Source organism: Aphidius gifuensis, linkage group LG6, assembly GCF_014905175.1.
Source record: "Aphidius gifuensis isolate YNYX2018 linkage group LG6, ASM1490517v1, whole genome shotgun sequence".
NCBI classification, from domain to species: domain Eukaryota; kingdom Metazoa; phylum Arthropoda; class Insecta; order Hymenoptera; family Braconidae; genus Aphidius; species Aphidius gifuensis.
Window position 1 is genome coordinate 14881005 of NC_057793.1, and position 19075 is coordinate 14900079.

Consider the following 19075-nt stretch of genomic DNA (forward strand, 5'->3'; position numbering starts at 1 on the left):
GGCACAAAGCTATTGATTCTTTTTATTCATGTCAATCATATGCACGAATACCAAAACATTTAGTACGTGATAATATCAATTTTTTAATAGTCTTCCCACAAGATGATACAAATTTAAAGCATATACATCACGATCACGTTAAAATTGATATGGAGTATAGTAAATTCCGGCAGATGTGTGTGGATTGTTGGAAAGAAAAATATTGCTTCCTGTGTATCGATAAAGATAGAGATATAGAAAAAGGGAGATACAGAAAAAATTTTGACTGCTTTATAACTATAAATAACAAAACAATTTGTTAAATTTCCTCAGTTAATTGTAAAATCGCAAAGGATCAACATGCCTCTTTGTGAGCAAGAACTAGTTGATGAAACAAAATTTTTAAGTGAAATTGAAAAAGTACAAGACGTTATTCGTAAAAAATATCAATTGATAAAATTAGGGAAAGAAAATTTATCAGAAGTTGCGAATGAATATCTTAAACCTGTTGTCACACCGCTCAACAAATTAGCTGCACAACTGCCAACAACAACAACGATCAACAAAAAATCATTAATTGATGATAAATCATTTCCGGATAAAAAAAATACGAATGATGAAAAAAATATTTCAACACATGAGGACAATTATAGTACTTCTGATATTGAAGAATCAGTTTATGAACAAGAAGGTGAATATGATACTGCTGATGAAGGTGAAACATTTGTGGAAGAATCAAATAAAGATTTAATAGATGATTACTTAGGAAAAATCAATAGTATACAGTGGGATAAAGATTATGGTGTAAAAAAAGTGAAATCTGATTACAAAATTGGAAATGCAAAAATATTCTTTAACGATGATGAATTAAATATTTTTGATACATCTTACAAAATAACACCAGGATTAATGGAATTATTATTTATGAAGTCACCAGACAGAAGAACTATTACTGATATTGATGAAAAAAATTATAATGAAATTATTAATAATACAAACGCACATCATCAATATCATAGATCTAATATGCCAATAAAAAATTCAGCATCTCGAAAATACATTGATTTTATTGCACCTCATAAGAATAATGATAATGAGCATTATGGTACTGGATTATTACCAACGATTATGACTCTTAGAAAAAATAATCCAAGTAGAGTCAATTATATCTATTGGGACGATCCAAATGAACTTGTTGATCGATTACGATTATTAGTAGCATCAAGAGCAGCTGGTAATCCGAATCATGATAATAAGATCATGTCAATTATTGAAGAGTTGAGAGAATGTGGATTAATATATGAATATAAAAAATCAGTCTGTATACATCCGTCAGTGAACTATGACTGATTATAAAAGAGACGTTGTGCGTGAGTTACACGCTCCAGCAAGAAAAAATTTTGTACGACGTAAAGTTGATATCCGTGATAAGGATGAAACGTGGCAAGCTGATCTTGTTGAAATGATTGAACATTCAAAGATCAATTCTGGATATAATTATATTTTAACAGTCATTGATATTTTCTGATATCAGCTGGGCTGTTGGACTCAAAAATAAAACTGGAAAAGCGGTAACAGCAGCAATGGAATCAATATTCAAAACAGGTCGAATATGCAAAAATCTTCATGTGGATCAAGGAAAAGAATTTTATAATTCAACATTCAAAACAATGTTAAAAAAATATAATGTTCATATGTATTCAACATTTACTCATTTAAAAGCATCAATAGTTGAACGATTCAATAGAACACTAAAAAACAAAATGTTTTTTGAATTTAGCATGCAAGGAAATTATAAATGGTTGAAATTGCTGCCAGAATTAATTAAAAAATATAATACAAAACATCGCACAATGAAAATGAAACCAGTTGAAGTTGTTGGTAAAAATATTAAAATATTAAAACAAACTGTATTTAAAAGTTTAAATCATTGTCATGTTAAAATCAAATTTAAATTCAATCAACATGTAAGAATAAGTAAATATAAGCATGTCTTTGATAAAGGATATAAACCAAATTGGACAAACGAAATATTCACAATTACTAAAATTGATAAAACATCACCTGTAACGTATAAGCTTAAAGACTATCAAGAAAATCCAATACAAGGAAGCTTTTATACTGAAGAGCTACAAAAAGTTCGACATTCTGATATTTATTTGATTGAAAAAGTTTTGAAAAGACGAGGGAATCAAATGTATGTAAAATATCTTGGATTTGACAATAGTCATAATCAATGGATAGATAATCAATAAACTAATAAATAAAAAAAGCAATGTGTTTTTATTTTCTAACAATTATTTTTTATTATATACATTTATACAACTTTTTATTTACATTATTCATATTTTCTTTCATATATACTTTTACTCAAACTCATTCGTTCAACAGGTATATAGCCCCAAGGCAAAGTGTCAGTCTCACCAACAATTAGCTGCCGTTTATCATCTTCCCAACTCAGAGCTAATTGTTCTAGTCGTTATTTCATGTTTATAAGATCTTATGATATTCTGTGACTTTCTTAAAATAACATGATTTATTAAACAATTCTTATAGTCATCAAAAGTTATTTGTCTCACAGTTGATCTTTTGACACCCTTTGCTCTCATATGAACACGTTTTTTTAATGAATCATTTTCATCCGCTATAACATATGAGTATAATTTACTTCGTAAACCAATGAATTCTTTTATTATTTTTCCGTTATTTTCATCTTTCATAATACCGATAACTCTTTTATTCTTTAATGGAATTCAATATTGATTATTTTCTGGATAATCAGATGTATCAAATTTATCAGGGTTATTACGGATTAAATCATAAGGATTATGACTGAATATATGGTAAACAGCAGAATCAGTATCACCATATAAATACTTGACTTTATCTCCATATTTTGGTTTTATGAAACTGTAATGAAAATCATACATATATGTTTTTGACATTTCCAAAATAGAAAATCCAAGATGAATTGGTTAATCAAAAAGTATACTTGTTGGTTTCATCTCAATTATAACAAGATCATCAATGATTAAGTGACTGTGAAAGTTTGGCTTTGATATATAAAATCTTGCTCCACCTCTACCACCATATTTTTGTACAAGTTTTATCGATTTACGAGTTCTTACAGACTCAAAAGTTTTACCATAAATTGCATTGATAAATAATTTTCTAAGATCTTTTTCAAATGCACTACGGGCTTTCTTTCGTAACTCTGTATTAAGATCAATATAAGATTGAAGCCATGAACTTTGTTGAAATTTCAAAACACGATGAACTTTAGTAATAATCATCCCTAAAGAACAATATTGTTTCAAGTTCCTATAATGAATAACATAATTTTTTTTATTGTCTAGAGTTGCCAGTAGTTTTGGAGTTTTACTGGTTTCTAGAGGTGGTTTTTCGCGTACTGGTGCTAAAGAAAAATCTTTATGATGATGATGCAAACTTGCAGGATAATCTAAATCAACTTCAAGAATGTATCCATATTTTGAATTATCAGCAGTTGAATTTAATATTGAAATATCAAAGTTATCAATCCATTCAAATTTACAAGTTGGAAGATATTCTCTCATTGCTGCTCCATACATATTATTTAAATCAAGGTACATTAAAAATGACTCTTCTTCCTCAGGATTATATTCACTGCCCATATATCGATTATTTGCTTTTCCATATCGATTTGAGACTTGTGATAAACCACCTCTTATACCTTGCTCAATAAACAACATCATTTCAGGATCTGTTAACAATTCCAATTCAATCTGAGTATATCTCAACATTGCACTGAAACTAAGTCCAGGTAGTGTATAATAATGTGCTGGATCTAACTTATATGTATTCAAACAATCAGCTCTGAAGCTTTCAAAAACATCAGCTAAAAGAGCAACATCAGTCTGTAAATATAAATCAGAATATTCTCGCAAGGTTTTTATGTTAAACATTTGCCAAACATTTAGAGCATGTGCATATGCTTTATCTGAAATATTTTCTTCATTCAATTTCGAATAAAATTGTTCTTTCGATGGAAGTGTTGTGTCATCAAATTTTTCCCATTTATCAAGATACGGAAATACTCCCTTCTTTGTAATTAAATTGAATTCATCATCATTTTTACAGAGGCTTCTTGTTATTGATTTTTTATTATCATCTAAATTATTTGATAATGAATCTATGGAACTAGCCATAAATCTATATGAATCGATGAATCTCAATTTAATTCTAGTACCCTTGACACATTTTGTAAATGAAATATATCTTTCTTTATTGATTCCAAGTATATCAATTTTACCTTTAAACTGGTTTTTTAATTTTTTGATGATAAAATGTGCATCATAGCCTGTGAGGTTATGAAATACTACTGGGATAATACATGATTCTTGATAATTAATATTGCATATTTGATGGGCGGCACCTCGGTATTCTGAAGTCCAGTGCGAGTGATCACGTACTTTAACGTCATTTTTCATGAAATTTTTGTCACAAATATAACATTTTTTAGCATTCAAAAATTGTAATTCTTCATCTCGTGTAAGAGACATTGGTTTAATATCATCTATTATTTTATTAGCTTGATGAGCAATTTGTTCAAGCTCTGTAATAAACCATTCAATTGAATTTTTACGTCTGGTGAAAATCTAAGGATAAAAGAAAATACGTCACAATTGCTTAAAAACATTTCAAAAATATTCAAGGATGGCTGAAATATTAATGGATTACTAAAATTTCGGAGGTTATGTTACTTTTTTAGAGAAATAATGATCTGGTGCAAAAAATATTATTGTCAAACGATAGCTGGTGAAAATCTAAGGATAATTAATTAAAAACATGTCAAAAATATTCAAGGATGGTTGAGATATTAATGGATTACTAAAATTTTGGAGGTTATGTTACTTTTTTGAAGAAATAATGATCTGGTGCAAAAAATATTGATGTCAAACGATAGCTGGTGAAAATCTAAGGATAATTGCTTGAAAACATTTCGAAAATATTCAAGAATGGCAAAGATATTAATGGATTACTAAAATTTTTAAGGTTATGTTATTTTTTAGAGAAATAATGACCTGGTGCAAAAAATATTGATGTCGAATGATAGCTGGTGAAAATCTAAGGATAAATGCAAATACATCACAATTGCTTAAAAACATTTCAAAAATATTCAAGGATGGCTGAAATATTAATGGATTACTAAAATTTCGGAAGTTATGTTACTTTTTTAGAGAAATAATGATCTGGTGCAAAAAATATTATTGTCAAACGATAGCTGGTGAAAATCTAAGGATAATTAATTAAAAACATGTCAAAAATATTCAAGGATGGTTGAGATATTAATGGATTACTAAAATTTTGGAGGTTATGTTACTTTGTTGAAGAAATAATGATCTGGTGCAAAAAATATTGATGTCAAACGATAGCTGGTGAAAATCTAAGGATAATTGCTTGAAAACATTTCAAAAATATTCAAGAATGGCAAAGATATTAATGGATTACTAAAATTTTGAAGGTTATGTTATTTTTTAGAGAAATAATGACCTGGTGCAAAAAAAATTGATGTCAAATGATAGCTGGTGAAAATCTAAGGCTAATTGATTAAAAACATTTCAAAAATATTCAAGGATGGCGAAGATATTAATGGATTACTAAAATTTTGGAGGTTATGTTACTTTTTTAAAGAAATAATGACCTGGTGCAAAAAATATTAATGTCAAACGATAGCTGGTGAAAATCTAAGGATAATTGCTTGGAAACATTTCAAAAATATTCAAGAATGGCAAAGATATTAATGGATTACTGAAATTTTGAAGGTTATGTCATTTTTTAGAGAAATAATGACCTGGTGCAAAAAATATTGATGTCAAATGATAGCTGGTGAAAATCTAAGGATAATTGATTAAAAACATTTCAAAAATATTCAAGGATGGCGAAGATATTAATGGATTGCTAAAATTTTGGAGGTTATGTTACTTTTTTGGAAAAATAATGACCTGGTGCTGAAAATATTAATGTCAACTGATAGCTGGTGGAAATCTAAGGATAATTGACTTAAAACATTTTAAAAATATTCAAGAATGGCAAAGATATTTATGGATTACTAAAATTTTGATGGTTATGTTAATTTTTAGAGAAATAATGACCTGATGCAAAAAATATTGATGTCAAATGATAGCTAGTGAAAATCTAAGGATAAAAGACTTAAAACATTTATAAAATATCCAAGGACTGCAATGAGATTGATGGAATAAGGATGATCGATGTTATTTGATGAGTCCTTGGACCTGGATGGCTGCAGTTCGGCGTCAGCACGTAGTTGAGTTTTTACTTGACTTGTGTTGGGCGCCTTTGTTGCTCGTATATATATTTGATATACATATGGGGCATTCCAAGTCAAATCACCGAGTCATCGGCCTGACCCCTACCGATTCACTTGGAAATTTTTTTCTAGGTGTATTTTGGACCAAAAAACGACCTTATTTTTTTCAATTTTTTTCCACCATTTTTAAACCATAAAATAATTTTTTTTTTCCTATTATCGAGTACTTCTCAAATTAGACCAGGTTTAAAATTCTGAAATTATTCTCATATCATCTCGAGGTAAAAACAAGTCACCCATAAAAATTTGGGAATGGGCCGAGAATAATTACTAATTTTTTTATAACTGATTAAGGGAGAACGGTACGTATCATTTCAACCAAAAGTTTTGTCCCTGAGCTCTATTTTTTGCCTGTACTAAAACCAGTCGCTGACGTGAAAACTTTTGATTTTTTTTACCCACACAATTAAAAAAAAATTCACACCTACACAACAAGACGGCAACGCTTGATCTAAGTAGACACGCGTTTTAGAGACGCAGTCGATAATATACCATCAAATTTATAACACGAATCCAATGCGTAGTTGCCATATTTTTGTTGACAAGAAAAAAAAAATGATAAAATTAGCGTTTTTTTTTTTTTTATTGCTATTTTTTATAAACAATAAGATAGCAATTGACAAAACTAAAACTGTCAATCTGTTCTAAATAATTTCATTTACTTATATTCACAAAAAAACACTATACAAAATAATTCCGGTCTATACTTTTTTTTGCAATAACTACTGTTTTGGAGGGTCATTTTTTCATTACTCCATAAGAGCCCATGTTAAATTTTTTTTTTTATAAACATTATAACTCTTAAACTAAGTCTGTAAGAAACGTAGAAATTTGTATTAATAGATTCATCATAATTTTAACTATCTAAAAACACAATAAAAAAAGAAGTTTATAATTTCCTTCAATGGGGGCCGTTCTCCCTTAAAAAAAATTTTTTTTACGAATTTTAAAATAATCTAATTTTAAAATAATCTAATGATGGTTTCTTGTAGAGAAATCAAAAATAAAAATAAATGATATCCGGGCAAATTTTGGTTCTTTCCATATTTCGAGGGTAAAAGCTTCAAAAATTGAATTTCAAGCATCGCAGTTTTTCTATCTTTCCATCCTTAAATATAGAGAAAAACAAAATTCATCAAGATATCATTTATTTTTATTTTTGATTTCTCTACAAGAAACCATTATTAAATTTTTCTATTTTTAAAATTCGTAAAAAAAATTTTTTTTAATCAGTTATAAAAAAATTAGTAAATATTCTCGACCCATTCCCAAATTTTTATGGGTGACTTGTTTTTACCTCGAGATGATATGGGAAAAATTTTAGAATTTTAAACCTGGTCTAATTTGAGAAGTACTCGATAGTAGGAAAAAAAAAATTATTTTATGGTGTAAAAATGGTGGAAAAAAATTGAAAAAAAATAAGGTCGTTTTTTGGTCCAAAATACTCCTAGGAAAAAATTTCCAAGTGAATCGGTAGGGGTCAGGCCGATGACTCGGTGATTTGACTTGGAATGCCCCATATATATATATGTATATGAGTATATATATTTGAATTTGAATATAATTGTTCAATTGGTTTCTAATAAACTATATTATTATACAATTTTTTATAGATATTAGAATTATTATTAATTTTTATTTTGCACAAATACCGCACTGTCACTTGTACCAAGTTTATAATAAATATGTTATATATATTTTGATTGTTAGTTTAATATTATTTGCGCAAAAATGAAATGTTGTCACTTTAAATTTAATTAATTAATATTGTTTGAATATAATTATTTGAATTGTTTATATATAATAAAATATATTTTTTAAATATATGTTTATTATAAGTGTATAAGTTACACAAATGGACGCACTTGTCACTTGGTTAAATTAAATTGATTCACTTAATTTGTATATTTATTTATTGTTTTTTTGATAAAATATAACTATTTTATTTTAATTTAGTTATTTTAAATCTCCCTGGTTTCGGCACCAAAAAATGTTGGATATATTGCTCGGTAAGAGATTTATATCTAGTAATGATTTTAGGATAGTCAATTTAAATAATCAACACAATAATATTTTTGTTTGTTATCGTTTAATTTTAATAATTATCATTTAAATTATTTAAATTTCATATTATTATTTAATTTATTTATTAAATTTGGTTTGAATTTATTTTCTTGAATTGTTGTTATTTAAGTCGATTTTTATTAAGAGCAAGTGACAAGAGAGAGATGCGTAGGCTACAAGACTGCGAATGCAACTAAACTGAAAAAAGGTCCAGGACGCTAACTCAGCTTCTGGGCCTCAACATGAAAATTCTGGAAAATTCTAGAAGGCCAAACGACGCTTGTATAACCAAGCGTTGCCTGGACCCGACAAACTTTAAAAAATGTTTTTACATTTTTTTTTTATTTTATTTTTCGAAAAACTGGGTGGTCTTCGAGGTCAGCGGCCTAATCCTTATTGTCCTCAAACTGCAACGTTTTTCTAATGGCAAAAGTGGTCAGTCTGAGGCATTAGTTGGCATTGACTCGTGCCGTCAAAGGATTAGGCACGCTAGCCTAATGTTTGTTGTATATTTTATTTTTTATTTAATTTTTTTATTTTATATTCTATTTTATTTTACAAAAATGAATTTTACCTTATTTTCTCTCTCTCTTCTCACTCACCTCTCTTTCCGACGGAACACCACGTATTTAATTTTTATTTTCCTGGAATTTTTTCTAAAAATTCAATGCGTTGAAGTCCTTCTTGTTATTCTCGTCCGCATCCTCGTACGGGACGCACCCGAATTCAGTGCCGTGGCCCCCGCGGTGAGGGACGTGACTTATCGTCCATATTAGCCTCCATGTCCGTATGTTCTCATTTTCATTTTTTGGCTAGTTTCGTCTAGTTTTGCCAAGTTCAAAATGGCTGACCACGAGGTCGTGAATTTTTATAATTAAATATTTAATTATTTTAAATAAATAACTTGATTATTTACTGCAGCAAATTGTAATTCATATTATTCAATATTTATTTGATTAATTAATTCAACACAAAGCGTGCCCTGAATTTAATTTACACGAGCAAGAAAAATTCAGACCATGCGGTCGTAATTTAATACAAGTAAAAATTACAAATGATTTGATGAATTTAAATTGATAATTCAAGTAACTAAATGTTACTTAAATATTGTTTAAACAACAAATTAATAAAATAATCAATAAAATATTGAGTAAGGATAACTTACAGTTTGTGCCGATTCGTAGAAAAATATTCTAAGTTTTTAAAGCAATTAAAATTCGTCGAGGCCAAGTGCCTAAGCTATTAGAGCTGGAAGAGCTGCCGTCGGTCTAGGAACAGTAAGCAATGGGCCATGCCTGAATTGTTTTCAAAATAAATAATTATAATTGGAACACCTGTTCAATCTAACAATACAGAGTGAAGACTATTCGAATAAAAATACTCCATTGGAAAAACGCTAAAATATGTCTTTGTGTCATAATTTTATTTTAGTTCCGTTAGTGTCATTTGCATAGTGAAAAAAAAGTCATCAATTTGACGAAGGTTTTTACTACTACTATTCAAATGGTACTAAGTGATATTCAGCTTCGTATGTTTCGTGTCATTTCGGTGAAAAATCGGTGAATGCTTTATAATAAGATGTAATATATTTATCAAAAATATTATTTATAATTTTTTTAACAAAAGTAAAACACGAAGCTGAAATATCACTTAAAATCGTCGTTATGTTCTGAATGACACTAGAGGCACTTACGTAAGATAATTTTTTTCGAAATCAATATAAACACACTAATCGTGTTAAAAACAGAAAAATTAATTATAACTTTTTTTTTAAATCAATCATTTATATTTAAGTCAGAACGATAAATGACAAAACACTAAATGAGTGGAAGGCTTAATTTTATGTCATTTAATAATCACCAGAATGTTTACCTGATTGTATGCTCCAATTTGAATTATATAAGTTTGACATAATTCGAGTTCATTCATACTGATACTGGACGGAAATGTTCCGTCAGTATAAATGTCTGCTGCGAGCTCTTTGGTTTTTAAAAGTTTTTTTACAAATTTTGCATCAGCAGTAACAAGCATAGTACTTTCTGGCTCATCTGTTTGTTCCAAAAGGTACCCTTTTTTTCTGAAGAGTTGACCAACTTTTTCATCAACAGTTATAACACGAGATAACATTTGGCTACCTTTCTCACCATCATCGTAACGTAGCATGTCTTTTCCTACAACCTGCAATGATGCACCAAATTCCTTCAATGTAGATGGTCGAGGAGGAAATATTTTCGATTTAATTTTTTTGGATTACTTTTTACGTCATCATAACGTAATCCACCAATGTCTTCAGTCGTACATAAAAAATGATTAATTACCAAAACTTTTCAAAATAACTAAAGAAAATTATTGTAATTGAAAAAACCAATCAAAATCAAATGAAATTTGAACGAAATATAAATAATTGATCATATCGAGTGAAAAAATTGTTTATTTAAAAAAAAATAATACTATATTTTATATATATTATTAATAATGACTAAAACCGGTTGATGAAAGAAATTAAATGAGAAGTTCGACAATTCTGTATTTCGTTTATCAATGCCGATGGTTGTAAAAATTCTTACAATGATTTACGGGAAAAAAAAAAATTTGATGTCCAATGTTCATAGTTTAGTGCTTCAGTGATATTTAAAATTATATTAGAAAATGGACCTTTTGTATTATACTTAATGTCAAGGCTGATCCCCTGAGACATTCATGATAACTTTAACAACGAAAAAACCGACAATGACATTGTCCATATTATATTCAAAAAAAAATAAGTACTATTGTGATTGTAGAAATATGTTCTATGTGACATAAAAAGATAAATAGAAGAATACTTCTTAAGTTTATTATAAAATGAGTTGACAAGAAAAAAAAAAACAAGTTGTTGGAGATACAAAGTCTGATGACACGTCCCTGACCAAATATATTCACAATTGCTACACTACCGGACACAAATCTTAACTTACAGGCTGACACTAAACGAAAAATTGTTTAATTATCAAAGAGATATATTTGATGATTTAAATTTATTTGCTAGATATAATAGCATAAATTCTGGAAGAAATAATATACATGCATATTTATTAAATATTGAAGAATCAGTTAAAGATGATTCAGTTGTTAGTACAAGCATTGTACTAAACGATTATATAATTCCTTTTTTTTTTTTATAGCAAAGCTTGATACAATAGAATTTTGAATTATAAAAATCATTCATTTTTATCGTCATTATCATATTTTAAATAAATTTTTAAAAATTAGCGAGGGATGAGGTTACCTCTATTTGATGTAGGCTCGGTAGTGTTTTTGCGCTTTCATTTTTTTTTTTTCGGTATTATTATTTTTTTCCTCACACTTGACACGAGGCACTACCGTGCCTCTCGATAAAATTATAATTTTATGTGTATCGCACCACGTATCCAAATATACCACGATAATTTCACAAGGGTTGTAAGGCCTTGAGTTTGATACAGGGTTATCAAAGGATGTGGAGGATAGGTTGTAAATTGAAATAATACGAATAACACTTTAAATAAATCCAAACACTGTGGCTTAAATTCTATTAATATATTCACTTTATTAATTCACTAAAATTATAATTAATTGTATTGTATATTGTATATTGAGTTGACTCTAAAAAAGTGTTGTCATGGACAGACACTACTATTTTATATTGTAAGTATAAAGAAATCCCGTTGTACGCGAATCAATATTAATTAAAGATGTTACGTAAACGAGTGTTGAAGAGCAACTGATTTCTCAGTTTATTGAAAATTGTTAAGTCCAAAAAATGGGTGTGTACTTAGTTAAAAAATTAGTTTTAATTGGTCAAAAATTAGTTCAAGAGAGGGTAAAAACTAGGTGTAGGTGGTGGGATTTTTAGACATCAAATTGGGCCTTGTGTGGTCCAAAGGGTGACATAAAAAATACCATGTGTAAACAAAAAATATAGATTTTACGACCGAAAAGTCCAAGACGTTTTCATGAATTTAGTTTATTTCAAAAAGTTATAAATTTACTTTTTCTTGTCGATTTTACGATCATTCTGTGTATCGAAAATACGTTAGTGCAGTTGTTTGACAGATGTGAGATTTTCTCTAATTCTTGACAAATAATGTTTTAAAAAATATGTTATAATAGTACCAAAGAGAAACTTGAGTTTATGGTTTTATTTGTTACGTGATTTTTACTAAAAAAATCTATGCATGAGTTGACCATATGTGGGAATATTCGAGTTTGTAGAAAAGCTATTGAAAAGTACATAAATTAAATCGTTGTTTAAAGTATTTTAGAAAAAATATAAAATCAAATTGTTAGTCATATGTTATTCTAAAGTTTGTCGTTTCACGAAGTAGCCATAAAAAACCGAGTAATGTTTAAAACTTATCAACTTATTGTATTTTGTTTAAAAAATAAAAAGAATTAAAGTCTGGTCAGTTTGGGACCGACAGACATGTGGTTCGACCCGGAACATTATGTTTATAAACTATATCATTTATAAATTTTCAAACAAAATGATACTTGAAACATAAACCTGAAAAGTAACCTAGTGTCATTGAAATGACACTGAAGTGGAATGATATTTTTTATAAATAATAATATAAACAAATTGCGTAACTTGCAAACAGTAAAATAAATTATCACTTATCTATTATTTACTATATTGAATCTGTTTAAAATTCGAGAAATCTATTAAAATAAAAAAACAAGTCAGCCTCTATTCTAGATATCTTTTTTATCCCTCCCTAACCCTCAATACCGATGAATCTCGAGTTTTCCCGTAAATCATCAGGTACTGCCGTACGAGCCCGTAGCTCAGTAGCGTTAGATACTAGGTTTACGACGGAAGCAAGTTTCGATTCACAATCTATATCATGGCTAATAATACTAATGTAAGAATGGCAGTATTCAAATTATCAAAATTTCATTCGTTTGATGAGGGAGAGGACAGTTACATGTCGTGGCGTAAAAAAATTGATATACACAACTATAAGATTATGAAAAGTGTGACAGACGAGGCAGCTAATTCTAAACGTGATCCATCATAACAGATATCGAAAAGTTAAAATATTACGTTTTGAATTTGCAATGTGAATGCAACGGCCAGTCAAAATCAGAGGTCCATCAGTAAGTAATACTTGATAATTCAATTTTCACTATTTTTTAATTTAGAATGTATTTTATACGTATATTGTCATAAAGATGTAATTTTTTTTTTTTATTCTGGAATAATCGACTGACGTTTTTGTTTTTCGTTTTTCTTCCCTCTTTTTTCTTTGTCTTTCACGGCATGAGACATGTTTCTCTCTTTCCTTTTATTATTCTAATCTTACACAAAGGCAATGTGCGGACGAAACGAAAAAAAAAAAACGATATCAATGATGAAAATTAAATATTGTTTTTTTTTTATAAATGATTTATTATCTAGGGTTTTTGAGATACTTGTTATCTTATCACTATTATTAATTTTTATCAATAGTTTTTTTTTATTAACAGAGATATGAATTATTTTATGAATTAGGGTTTCTAATGACACTAAATATAGACTGTAGTTGGTATGTCACGAAGCATAAATTATTATTCTATTTAGCGTGTTTTTTGAAGACACTAAATATGAATTGCGGGTTATATGACATCAAATAATGGTTAACGAAAGTTAAATTATACAAGTTAAATTCCTTGTTGTCTTTTCACTATTATGAACTATCGTTGATAGTTTTTTTTAATAACAGAGATGTAAATTATATTATTGATTAGGGTTTTTTAAGACACTAAACATAGACTGTGGTTGAGATGTCATGAAGCATTATATTATTTAGCGTTTTTCAAAAACACTAAATCTAAATAGTGGGTTACATGACATCGAATAATAATTTAAAAAAATTAAAATTAGTTTTTATCTTATCACTATTATTGATTGGCGTCAGTTTTTTTGAAATACTAAATATAGATTGTGGGGTACATGGTATAAAATAATAGTTAAAAGAAAATACAATTACTTGTTATCTTATCGCTATTATTAATTACCATTAATATTTTTTTTTTATCACAGAAATATAAATTTTTTTATTAAACAGGGTGTTTCAACGACACTCAATATAGACTCGGTAGGATGACATGGAACATAAATTATTATATCATTTAGCGTTTTTCTAAAGACCCTAAAGTAGAACAAGAAATAAAAAAAGATGAAATAGAAAAAAAAAATGATGCTCAAGCTGAAAAAGATGAAAAACTCGAAGATTCAATAAAAAAAAAAAGAACTTGAAGTTGATGAAGAAAAAGCATGAAGAAAATGGAACAGACAACCTAAAAAAACTTGTAAAAGCCGAACAAATAAAAGGCGTAGAAGGATCAGAAAAAAATGAACCTAAAAAAAAAAAAATCAGATTTACAATTAAGAAAAAAAAAAACATTAGACATCAAATATAACACTCCTTCGACTTTAAAAAAATAATTATATAGAAAAAATTCTTTTCATGTTTTTCAAGAAATAAAAAATAAATAATTCAATATTTTAATTGCATTTTTATTTCTTGAGTTATTATTTTTTTTTTTTTGATTAAGTTTTTTTCTTGGGTTATTTTATTTTAATGTTTCTATAATTACACATTTTTTCAGGTTTCGCAACTCACAAAATGTGTTTGAGTTTTTTTAATATAACACTAACAGACATCTTAGCTTTGTGTTTCAAATGATTTCAATGTTATTGTCATTATTTCGTAAAAAATTATTTTATGTTAGTGCCTTTAGTGTCATTTAGATCACGCAATAATAACGCTAAGTGATGTTTCATTTTTATTGTTAATATGACGCAGTGTTTTGGTTTAAAATTAATTTATTTTTAGTGGATTTTTATTTAGTGTTTAATACATTATTCCACCAGATGTCACACCGATCATCTCCAACCGTGAATTTTGACTCAGCGTAAATATTGAACCCTACTCGTCGTTAGATTTCAATGCTTCGGGAAGCACTTTTGCGAACCCGAAGAGATCATGAAGCTATCAATAACCGCGATCGTGGCGTTTGCTGTAAGATCGGGTGTAATGGTAGCTTAAAGGAAATGTGGGGACGGCGAAATAGACTAGAGGTCTAATTGCCTATGTAAGCGCAGCAGTGACCTAGTAGCATAAAATAAATAAACTAAATGGTCGCTACCAGAATGGCCGTCGGCGGCCATTGGTCCCGAAACTACCCCACGGTCCGTTGATTGCCGTTATATACCAGGTGGCTCTCTTCTGGCGGTAAGAGAGGAGGATGGTGAGAAATCCGCGTTGATCCCATAGTAGCTGACACCTTATCGGTAGAAAAATCAGTTACAATACACATAAAATTTCAAATCGTTGAATGAAAACAAAATTTAAACCTTGTAAAAAGAAAATCGAGAAAATGTTTCTGCAAAAACAAAATTCAGATAATCGAATTATCGACTAACTGAAAAACGTTTTCACGATTGAACTTTCCACGAGTTTTGGGATGACCCAATGCATCCAACATTTCGGGATCCTCTTCCAAAAACTCTTCTAGATCCACTGGTGACTCGTCACCATCGAAAGCTTTGACCATGTTCGGCTTAGAATCACATTCGTGAACATTCCATGTTCTTCTCTTGTCTTAACATGCCTTTCAATTCGGGTAGAGTGAGATACTTGTCGAATCGTAATCCGATTCGGAATTTTGGAAATAAGTTACGGTATACTACCTGTCGACTGAGGCCATGGTTGGATCGTTTTAGAAAAAAACCCATCCATTTTCGACAGAAATTTACTAATACTTCCGTACCGGCTTTGTGTACGTGTTAATATTTCGGCTTTTAATGAAGGCAGAAAATCGAGATCGAAAAGCTTTGCAGGCCGTCTCCCAGCTAATAAAGTCTTTTCTTGATACCATAAGAACGTCATGTCTTTTAGACACCTACGTAAGATACCCAAGAGATATTCTTCCCTAACAGGAAAACTAGCGAGAGCGTCGTCTATGCGTGCCAAGAATTCCTCAACGTCTTTATGGCTGGTGGCATTGTACGAACTTCGCTATTGTTGCGAGATTCTCTTTGAGCGTCCTCACGATAATTTAACAAATCATGCAATCGTAGATCGAGATCCTTTGAAAGCTCGTCGTCTCTAGGTTGTAGAGTCGGCTCAATAACCTAAAGGGTACGAACGACTCTACTTGCTGATAAAGCACGACTGCCATCTTTTGTTGGTCTTCCTCGAAGACGACTTTCCGAGTGAGCTAGGAGAGTCTCTATAGCTTTGACATTTTCAGAGAGATCATGTACAGTATTAACGAGAGGCTTCAACAGAGTGTTAGAGTGATCCTTATGATTACGGGAACCAGAGGGATCTTTTTGTACGCCTCCTCTTGGAATTCTTCAAATTGGAGGTTTTATTAGGGAACCTCTCTTTAGAGCTAGCCATTCTATATTTCAAAAAAATCCTTACTGTTCGAAAAGAGCCAAGACTTTCTTGAGGTTAAGACTAGACTTATCTGTTTCAAGAGAAAAAAGGGTCACTCCTACTATAAGCCAAGAAGCGCTCAAGACTTTTGCGCAGCCTGAGTAAAAGTGGCAAGATTTCCGCGCCGAGTCTTCATTGCGGCGAGAACCAAACTACAAAAGATCAATAACAAGTGAACTATGAAACTATACTACAAAAACTAGAATTGAGACAACCGATATATCGAACGAAAATTTACAATCGAGATTTCCTGGATTTCGAAAAAGAACTCACAATCGAGAATTTCGAGATATTGAACGAGAACTGAAATCGACAAGATACCAAGTGAACCATTACTTATCCTCCAGGCAAATGAAGTAACCAGAAAACAAATAATTTTTTTTTTACAGTTTATTTGTATTTTCATAACTTAAAATTATTCGAGAGTACATGTACAAGATCCATCTTAGTCAGCCATCTTTTATGGCGACGCGAGCCACGTTGAAGACGTCCTCTACCTGGTGGACTTAAAGCTGCGGCCTCATTTGGTCTGGGAACCTTCCAGGCTGAGCGAAGGTGGCACTGTTGGCAAACGTGTGGTACGTTGCATCCATAAGCTGGAACGTATGGTCCAGCAGCAAATCAATGAGCTGAACACTTTGGACACGTAGGCAACGTGTGACCTCGACGACCACATCGTTGACAGAACCTTTCCGGTGCTGGTGCTTTGATACAATTCATGTACCTTTGGTGCAAGACAGTTGTAGCAGACAACTACTACAGCGCCAACTGCTAGTAATCTTGCAGTACCATTCAGTTATTGCACCTGAGTGACGACAGCACCTTGGTCGGGAGCGTTTCTGGTGAGAGCTGGGCTTGTGGTTGTTGGAAGTTCTTTCAATTATCAAGTCATGAGGTTTATCTTGACGATACCCACTCCCAACATCAGCCTTCTGTCCAAATAGTTTTTGTGTCCTTTTCGTATCAAACGATGGCATTTTTAAATCCCCAGTTGGTGTCGAGATCCGGGGGAGTGAGTTCGTAAATCTCTTGGAAATGCACGAGATATTTTGCCAGTCAAGGAAGTACAACTCTTCTTGGCATCACCAGCTACGTCATTACATCGTCTTTACAACGTCGCTGTGACTCTTTTCACTATGTTGGGCCGTAGTGTGGGATATATCGCGAACTGTTCTAGAAGCAATAGTACTGTGGCATCCAGATGTCTAAGATCCGAGTTGGTTGTTAATGCCCTCGGACTGAATGCCCCAGAACGTTCTGACAATGAACTGATCCACTATGATGTTGTCAACCTCAGTATCTGTGAGATTCCTATGGTCAACCAGCGTTTCCTCTCCGAGAACCAAGGGCCTAACCTTTTTTACGCTATCCAACTTATCACCCTTCTCGGGAGTGATTGGGAACACTGGAACTAACTCCATATGATTCCACTCATTAATCTTCTCGACAACCTTATTCAGGGTGACCTGGCACCTGGGTTGTCAATACCCAAGTTAGCCAGTGAACCAGCCAGTGGACTTGTTGTCCCGGGAGCCAGTGGGGCAGTGGAGAGCGTTGCTTCTGCGGATGCAAAGATTCCGGTCCCGTGCTGCTCGTGATCCTTGGACATCTCGTCCTCCATGGTGTCCAAGTCGTTGTTGACCTCTAGGAAGTCGTTAGCCATGTCGTGATCCGCTGTAAAGAGAGCCTCATCTTTCTGTGTTGAGTTATCCATGTCGTGATCCTAACCAAGTAGTGATCCAAGTCAAGAAAAAACCAAGACGATAATAAGGTGCTCCGGCTGAGACAGCTCTATATAGGCCGATATCATTATTATTATTATTATCATTATTATTTACAGTGATCTATTCTTGAAGCATTCGCCTTGTCAGTTGAAACAAGGACCTATTCGTTCGTTATAATCATGAAAGTGTTAAAGCCGAGATGCAGGATGGTTAAAGTTTAGAAGTTTATTTATTGTTACATTCGATAAATCGATTTAAACATAGTCACCTGAATAAAATAACAGAAATTTTTTCCGAAACAAATTTTTTTTCTAATACCAACAGCTGATCACTTTTATTGCTAATTTCTTTCCAAATTTTTCTTTTTTTTTTCTATCTATGGAGAGTATTACCGAATATCATTGATTAATACTTGTCCGCTTACAAATAGTCAATCAAAAAGTATTGCTAGGCATGGCACACACTTTTATTATTATGAATAAATAAAA

General features: G+C 30.7%; 2 protein-coding genes across 5 annotated transcripts in view; both read right to left on the reverse strand.

Annotated features, from left to right (window-relative positions):
- Nucleotides 1-2954: 2954 nt before the first annotated feature.
- On the reverse strand, nucleotides 2955-10576 carry LOC122859886. Its single transcript, XM_044163570.1, has 3 exons — nucleotides 10286-10576; nucleotides 3362-4208; nucleotides 2955-3274 (listed from the first exon to the last, which is right to left on the reverse strand). The coding sequence occupies exons 1-3, from the start codon at nucleotides 10574-10576 to the stop codon at nucleotides 2955-2957; spliced, it is 1458 nt and encodes a 485-aa protein (XP_044019505.1).
- Nucleotides 9090-19075, reverse strand: part of LOC122859542 (glutamate receptor ionotropic, NMDA 2B) — a 414324-nt gene continuing 404338 nt past the window's right edge. Inside the window, exons 16-17 of one of the 4 annotated variants that reach the window (XR_006374357.1) lie at nucleotides 10286-10591; nucleotides 9090-9259 (exon numbers count right to left, since the gene is read on the reverse strand). Coding sequence is in view for 3 of the 4 variants with exons in the window: in XM_044163196.1 (XP_044019131.1) it covers nucleotides 18570-18654 (85 nt within the window). In the remaining variant the exon portion in view is untranslated. Of the gene's footprint in view, nucleotides 9260-10272; nucleotides 10592-17303; nucleotides 18655-19075 lie in introns of those variants that run through there. The other 3 variants (XM_044163202.1, XM_044163197.1, XM_044163196.1) reach the window with 3 other exon arrangements.